The sequence below is a fragment of the Centroberyx gerrardi genome, chromosome 14 (assembly GCF_048128805.1).
Source record: "Centroberyx gerrardi isolate f3 chromosome 14, fCenGer3.hap1.cur.20231027, whole genome shotgun sequence".
In the NCBI taxonomy this organism is placed as follows: Eukaryota; Metazoa; Chordata; class Actinopteri; order Beryciformes; family Berycidae; genus Centroberyx; species Centroberyx gerrardi.
This window is the reverse complement of record NC_136010.1, coordinates 9,703,140-9,711,479: the sequence shown is the minus strand read 5'-3', so window position 1 is coordinate 9,711,479 and position 8,340 is coordinate 9,703,140. Positions and strand designations below refer to the sequence as shown.

Here is an 8,340-nt window from a genome sequence, read left to right as displayed (position 1 = left end):
ATATATGATTTTCCTCAATGACAAATAAATGGCAGCGAAGAGGTGTTGCATTTTCATGAAGTTATCCTTGGTGTGCAATTAAACTTGGTGCAGGATTAGAGAGACCAAAGTGCATCAAGACTAAGATCTGTGTCAGCCTAACATGTTACATGAGAATCATGATAGCCATGCATGTGTGTGACACAGACCACCATCAGCTTTGGATTTTCTGTAAACCAGCTTAGCCTCCATCCATCACCTGAATTCTGTCACCTATGGCTTGTAACCAGAGGGGTTTCACAGATTACTCTGAGTCTGCCCGCCACGCACTAGGAATTAACCCTCTGGTCCCTAGTCAACATATTAGGCCAAGAAGAATCAATATTGGTTGGAAATATTTACAGCGTCATTTTGACAGCACAATATTGAGTGCTTCACATTTAATTAAAAACCCACTTGGCAACAACAAGTTATCACTTCATCTACTGGAAGCTTATTCTACTCTGTTCCTGACATGAACAAAAGCTTTTATAGCCTATCATTATGTGAAACGATGATAGCTGTTAATGATCAGACAGATTGGTGCTTGTTTAGCCAGGTCTTGGGTGAGTCTACCAGGTAGGGGGTGGTGGCGGCAGCCGCCCCAGGTGACAGCAGTGAAAACAGACCGAGCGAGCGGAGTGTGAGGGATAATCCCAGAGGGCCGTGTGGCAATCCTCTTGGCAATGGCGCTGAGCGTGGCGACTTAGGGCCAGTGTTAGAGCCCTGACAAGGGGCTTTCAGCGCTGCCCTCAATCCCCTTATGCACACACACAGGCTAACACACAGTGTCAGGGAGCAATGTGAAAATACATTAACCAGGACCTGAACCACTGATCTGATCAGCTGCTGCTCCTTCTCAGTGTAAGAATGACCATCAGCATGGGCACCGACAGCAGCATGCACTGTGCATCTGTATGGTAGCATCATGCCGAACACATTTCTCATTCTGCCTACAATATGCTCTGTGCTGGAAGAAGATCTTAGCCAGCAGTACTTACCCTGTAGGCCTTCTCCATTAGGTTGACCTTGCTGAGCTTCAGGATGACTGCAAAGTTGATGGGTTTCTTGCTCATGCGCCCCGGCTTCTTGTTGAAGTCCACTTGTTGGAAGATCTATAAAGAAAAGGCATAAAGCAATAGTTTAACTCAGACTGAAGTGCTCAGAAATTACAAATTTTATTGGTATATTAGAGCCATGCACATCATCTTCAAGGAACAGAACTGTCCTGTTATGGGCCTAGAAGTCCAAGCATATATAAATGAACATTTTCTTTTCATTTCCCAGTGAAATGACTCTCCCGTAATATAATGCCACAAAAAAATAAATAAACTGCATGAAGCCAAGAAAACAACCCCACCTACAGTTTATAATACCAACTATGTGTCTATATTGGCCCTTAAATTTGCAAGACAACTATTATCATTCTACACAGTTGATCCTTCCATACTGAAATGTTACTGAGAAGTTATATTTCTATCTTAGTCTGAGAAAGTACATTCTAGGCAACGTGCGGACTATTTGTCTACCAGGTTTAGGTTTCACATCTGCCCAAAGTGTGCAAGTGAATTTCTGTGTTTCATATGTGTATACAACTATTTCTGACTCTCTGTATCTCTCTGTTTCTACGTGTTAGTGTGTGTGTGTGTGTGCATGCGTGCGTGTGTGTGTGAGGTCGTTAATGTGCTCTGTGTGCGGAGCAGAGCAACGCTCCTGGCCGGTGCTGTCTGTACAAACATAGGATGTGGTGGCGGTCTGCGGGGGAGCCAGGGGGAAGTGGGAAGGCATGGGCCAACCCTGATACACGCACACACACACACACAAACAAAAGCACAGCTACTGAAGCAGGAAGCTCCAAATCATACACCCCCCTTGGAGATGCGAGAACACACACACACACACACGCACATATACACATACACACAGGAGGAAGGGGCTGCTTCTGCTGCTCTAATTAAAACAGTAGCAGCGTACCTCAGCCTGCCTTTAACGAGGGGAACAGTGAAGGAGAAAAAACACAGGAAATGGCGTGCGTCACAAATAAACACGGCTTGCTGTTGGGGGGGTCTTTGAGTGTGTGGGGAAAGGAGGTGGGGGGTACGCCATAGGCAGAGAGGATGTGGTCTGCACAGCGCGTTAGGAACAGAGTGTAAACCACAACCTTGCCTTTATCGCTTTGGTCAAACTGCTGCACGCACACATACTCGCACATGCACGCACACGCAGACACACACTACACTGACCACTCCCAGTGGGCCGAGCTAGTCGTTGTCGCCAACACACTGCTCCTCTCCGGCAAACCACAACAGCGCTCCACACCAACATAAACACTTACACACATTTGCACACAAAAACACACACACACCGCATAATCACGTGCTTAACACACAACCCAGGGAAAATGTTGACAGTTGGTGACCTGTGATTGGTCTGATAACAAAGGTGTCTCTCTCACACACATACACACAAGTCCTAGACTTAGATGTGCTTCCTCCTGAGCCTGTTCAGTAGTTAGCCGTTGAGACCAAAATGCATTTCATACACCACTGATGTTTTTCCACAGCCAACCACCGACGGAACATTTCATCACATCTACCTTTCATTGTTTCCATTTGTGACAAAACCAAGCGACTGGCTGCAATTTGTTCTACATCATTTAAAGTTGTTTGAAGTGTTTCAGGCAGTAGCTACATAATTGGCTGTGGGAAAGGTTTGGGATTAGGCCACTGGAAACTTGACTATCCACATAACTCTGCACAAATTGCACTGATCCTGTCAGATCAACAGTTATCCCAGGCGAATGGTGGTTACTGGAGATGGCATGGAGTCTTACCTCCAACAGGAAAGGCAGAACAGGTACAAATGTGTTGGTGCTGCTAGACAGGAGGGTGAGGGCTCTGCAACAGTGCATCCTCAGAGGATAGTATCTTGATGTGGGAACCAGCCTGCTCAGAGAAAACAGTGGTCAATATCTCCACCTGCTGGTGGCAAACTGTAGAGCAACAAGTGTAGTTTCACACTGGTCAGTGATATGATCTTATACTGTATATTAGAGATAAAGATGGGAAATGAATGCCAGCCTAAAAAACTGCCTTGCAGGTAACAACTGCAAGTGGCCGATGGACAAAAAAAAGGTACGTTTCCTGTGCCGTTATTGAAGTCTCTGAGTAATTAATTACACGATTGTGAAGCTCATACTTGACTTTCAAATTTGGCAGTTGGTGAGCCTTTGTTTTTTTTTTTTTGATTTTCTTTTATCTCAAACTGAATAGAAATAAAAAGGTATTCCTTGCCTTGCAAACTGATCGACCTACAAACAAACCTAACTGTACTGAAATTAGTCTAACCAATGATAATAAACACTGTACTGTGGCTAAAAATGCCTATAATAAATAGCAGACTGAGACTGATAAGTTAAACGCCTCATAATGGATTACTTGTTTATAGTAACAAAATTAACTACAAAAATCTGTAGTTTTGCACATTGCTATTGTATATGGTGTAATGTGCAGAAAGGCTTTAACATTGTGTTTTAATAAAGTGCGTATATACTCACTTGACGGTGCCTATTATGACTTGGCACAGTGGATAGATGAGGGGGTGGAGAACATCACTGGGGTGCAGGGTGCTGAGGACCCGACACCATAGGTAGAGGCAGTGGATATACTGCCAGTTATACACCGACTGGTACGTCTCCTACAGAAAACACACAAGCAGACTCAGTGTCACATTAGGTGCTCAGGAGCCGGGCTCTGTGTGTTCGTTTGTAGCTCTGGGTGCAGTTAACACAGCTTAGAGGAATTAGGGTATGCATAGTTTAGGCAGCGCAGAGCCCTGCATAAGTGAAATCCGTGTGAGCTCATACACCAGGCAGTATGGTAGAAGTCAAACAAGCATCAACCAACTCCAGGCTGGTGTGTGGTATGTCCTCACATGATTTTCTAATTGTCAAGTCAACGCATGAATTAAACATTTTGTTTTGCGATTCTCTTAGTTATAACAACACTGTGCTACCACAGCACTTGATAACAGGTGGAGTTTTAAAAGTCAACATGGTTTCACACACTCCAATCATGCATACCCCCCACACCATCACCTAGAAAAGTACTAGCACACTTCCTTAGTGATGAAAACAATTCTTAAAATCAGTCTAGAGGACTGAGAATGTAATGCCAAATTTGTGGGGTAGCTCTGATAGTTCCAATTTTCAAGGTACACTTAGAGAAAATTGGAGTTTGTGATTGTTGTGTAGTATTCAAATATTTGCATCCCTATTATCCAAGAGAGCATCTCAAATTTGTCTTTGGTTTCTCTTCAGAGCTTTCCAAAAGGAGACCATCTATATCAACAAATACACACAATTGATGAGAAGAGGCAAATTAAGCTTTGAGGGCTGTGTGCTAACCTTTTTCTTCATGGTCATGGCGTTCCTGAGGTGGATGGCCAGCTGTCGGATGTAGATAAAAGCGTGCTGGTAAGAGGCCTGTGTGTCCAGGGAGTACATCTCTGTCAGAGTTCGCTGCATGAAGTTGACCATGGGCAGCACGTTGGGAGACGTGAACTTGCAGTTCTGTACATAGGAGATGTACATTTGCTAAAGAGAGAAAGAAAAAAAATAGTAAGCAGGGCGGATCAGAGTACTGCAGTTAACATGATTCAGCACTAGTTAGGTAGATAAACTAGATTTGATTTTGGGCGTTTGGAATCAAAATGAAATTGAAAAGGATACTAACACACTGCAGTATAGCTCTCTTGCTTTATGATATAGTATTTCAACCAAGAACTTTGTCATGCAATTACTCTCAGCAAATTCACTGTTCCAGTCCATTTTACATCCAGCATGCAGCCTCACACTTCTATTCCTCTAATACTTTCCAAACCATTTAGCTCACCTTGAGAATAGGGTTCAGGTATGTCTCCTGTTTGTGTCTGCAGATTTTGTTGAGGCCCAGGAAGGCGAGGACCCGGCTTGTCTCCTCCCCTGTGCTCCACTGTTTCATCAGTTGCTAGACACAAAGACAAAGAGGTAGATTATAACCAAATCTATGAGAAGGAGCCCTGGTTGAAATCCTACACAGATTAGAGAACGTGTGACAGATGACAGGAGAATTTGCCTACAATGATCAATAAAGCGTCACATTATATTCCCCTTTTGGAAAACCTTTCCTCCCATCTCAGAATAATGCCATAAGTTAGGTCTTACCTTTATCAGGTGCCGACACTGTTTGGGCAGACACAGGTAATAAGGTACCAGCTGGTTGGTGTGCCGCAGCACAGCAGTGATGACTGTGGCTTCTGTTAGACAGGATAACAGCTAAAGATGGAGAGGGAAATGATAGAAAGACAGTTAGAAGAAAGACAGTTATTCATCTGAGTTGAGGTTATACACAGGAATGTGTTCAGGACAAAAGGGAGAAAAATGCAAAAACGGAGAAAAGGTAGGAAATAATGTGGCAGAGACATCACACATAACCTATAAATTAATGGTGTTGTGTCAATAAAAAAAACAGAATAACAACGCATCCCTGCATACTTTATCTACATCACAAAAACACATCAAGGAGAATAAAGATAAGTGAGAAGTGCAGAGCCACACACAGAGGAAGAAGTGGACAGATAAACCAACAGCAAAACAAACCTGAACTAATCCACTCAGATACATCTTGATGTCTGTCTGATTCTTCTGCCACTTGGGACTAGATGATGGGAGCGCTGGCCTAAGAAAACCAGAGGAAACAGAGTGAGGAGTGGGCCATCTTTGCACAGATGTGTTAAGACTATTGAGGAGAGGTGAGACCGGCAGATGTTACATCCGCTTCTTACTTTTTCTGGACTTTATCTGGCTTCAGGTTGAGCATCCTCTGCAGGGCCACATATATGTCTCTGATACAGAACAGGACCAATGCATTGAACACTGTAGATGCAAAGTGAAAAGAGTGGATGAGAGAATGTGGGGAGAGGAAGAGGCATACAGCTGAGCACTGCACAATAATAATCTAAAAGCAAGCAAAAAATGTAATATTTGCTGCTGCATTTTCTAAATTGCAAGAGGCCACATTTACCCATTACCGTATTGGAACCGGTTCCAAGTGAGCAAAATACCCGAATTTGTTAATCCCCAAGTGAAACAAATCTTCTTATCAACCCCCCCCCCCCCCCCCCCGATGATGTCATACCCTTGCATCCCCAGTCCCCACTTCCCAGTGTGTTTGTCAACATAGCGGCTTGACACAAGTGTTCGAAAGTATGGGCACACTTCTCAAAATTAACTGAGAATACGGTGACATGCAATATTTGTGGCATGGTCCTGTCGAGCAAGAGGGGGTGCACAAGTGCGATGAATAATCACTTATCAGCGCAGCATCATGTAAAAGTTAACAAGTGCCATGTTTTTGAAAATTTCTTGGTCCTTTTTCCCCCGCAACAAAATCTGTAATAAAGTTCGATAAGGGATTTGAAAGTATTTGAATTTGATAAGCATATTCGATACTGGATTCAGATTCAATAAAATGCTTTCGAACCCCAACCCTAGATATGAGTGGTTAAGAAGACAGCCACCTAAACACACTATATACAAATCAAACACACTAAGCATTAACATCTAATTTTGCCCTCAGCTGTGTTTTTTCCAAGTGCTAAAAACAAAATGATATAACAAAGCTGTGTCCACATGCACAGCAATTTAGATATTCAACTGCAATATTCAGTAAAAGAATCAAAATGTGATTTTTTTCTTGTCACAATCATGAAGCCCTAATAGACCTATATCAACACTTTGGAGACAATCTTGGTGTCCTACCTGAACTGTCAGCCACCTTGTATCGACACTGGCCCCCTCCTTCACCCTTGGTGGTTGCCACGGCAGCCTTGAAGGCCTGGGTGACCTCTCTAAAGACACGAGGCGTGGGGTTCTCCTTGATAGCGGCTCTCCAGTCTTCAATCATTTTGTCTGTGACTTTGATGGTCTCCACCGCCTTCTTGGATTTCTTGGTAGAATCTTTTTGCTCCTCCTCGTCATCGTCGCCAGAGCTGGCATCCTACGTTCAAAACACATCAATGTGAAGATCTTCGCTTTCATGGGAGAACTCATCACTCACACACACACACACACCAACAGCTGGCCTACCTCCAGTTGGTTTGGCAATGTGTGGTACTTCCTCTCCTCTTCATCCTCAGAGCTGTCTGTGTCGTCAAAGTTTAGGAGCGTTTGGTCGTTCTCTTGCAGGAACTTGTAGAACTCCGGGTCTTTGCTCTTCAACCTGGACAGCTGGTCCTTGTGCTCCGAAGCCTTACCCCTAAAAAAGGAAAAAGAGATGAACAAGAACATTAAAAAGTTGCCTCTCTGTCCTCAAGGGGCAGAAGGTGTCGTTTATGTTAATCTGAGTGAATGGTCACGTAGCGAAAGACTCACTTCTTTGGGTCTGCAGATTTTGCTGCTTTCTTCTTCTTCAGGCCATTCTGTTTGGGAGTCTCGTCTCCAGATTCCTCTTCACCTGCAGAGTCAAAACCTGACAACAGGAACTCATCCACGCTGAGGTCTTCTAATTTCCTACAATAAAAGACAACAGATGAAATAAGTTAGCTACAACATGTGTGGGGAAACTTTACGATGCAGTGTCTGAAGTTCATAGAGACAACGTTAAAGGTAGATTACTTAGCTATGTAGCAGCAACGTACGACACGTTAGTTAGCTAACAAGCAGCAAAAGGTGGCCTTAAACATTTCTGAATAGTCTGATGACAAAGAATAGTAACGACTGAACACAGGACAGCTGAGCTTTGCTAAGTTAGCTAGCACTTATTAAGGCTTTTAACAACACAAGACAGCTAGCAAAGTAGCTAACGATGGCTAACGATGGCTATATTGGCTAAAAAAAAAAAAGTGTCTCGCAAACCCTACAAACTCACCGAATGTCCTGGCAGTATTTCAACTTTCAATAACATCATCAGTTCACCATAAAACATCACAATATATAATATACAGTAAAGAAAATAAGCTCATACCTTTTCTGTTTCCCTGCCATGCTGGATCCACAACGTGACACCAAAACTCAATACCCACAATTCCTCGGTGCGGAGGCAGGACTCAGGAGCAGGGCAGGAGTTGATTTTCTGTTTCATGGTGCTACACCGCAAGAAATTTGTTTACAGATGTAATGAAACTATCAGAATATTTTTCAATCTGACACTGTAGGTATCACGTTTCGGTTATAATATAATGTAAAAACACCACAAATGCTCCCATTTATTAGAGAATATGAATCCCGGTATAGTAAAAAAAAATGCAGCCGGAGAGCACGAGGAACACAAAATATCACTGTCA

General features: G+C 43.3%; 1 protein-coding gene across 1 annotated transcript in view; it reads right to left on the bottom strand.

The window, feature by feature from the left end:
* noc2l (NOC2-like nucleolar associated transcriptional repressor) overlaps positions 1-8,142 on the bottom strand; it is a 16,056-nt gene extending 7,914 nt beyond the window's left edge. Inside the window, exons 1-12 of the mRNA XM_071908797.2 lie at positions 8,022-8,142; positions 7,430-7,567; positions 7,145-7,313; positions 6,818-7,055; positions 5,842-5,932; positions 5,657-5,735; positions 5,222-5,332; positions 4,911-5,024; positions 4,424-4,612; positions 3,575-3,714; positions 2,852-2,963; positions 1,020-1,133 (exon numbers count right to left, since the gene is read on the bottom strand). Coding sequence (XP_071764898.2) covers positions 1,020-1,133; positions 2,852-2,963; positions 3,575-3,714; positions 4,424-4,612; positions 4,911-5,024; positions 5,222-5,332; positions 5,657-5,735; positions 5,842-5,932; positions 6,818-7,055; positions 7,145-7,313; positions 7,430-7,567; positions 8,022-8,041 — 1,515 coding nt within the window. The 5' untranslated portion in view covers positions 8,042-8,142. The remainder of the gene's footprint in view (positions 1-1,019; positions 1,134-2,851; positions 2,964-3,574; positions 3,715-4,423; positions 4,613-4,910; positions 5,025-5,221; positions 5,333-5,656; positions 5,736-5,841; positions 5,933-6,817; positions 7,056-7,144; positions 7,314-7,429; positions 7,568-8,021) is intronic.
* Between the last annotated feature and the right edge of the window lie 198 nt (positions 8,143-8,340).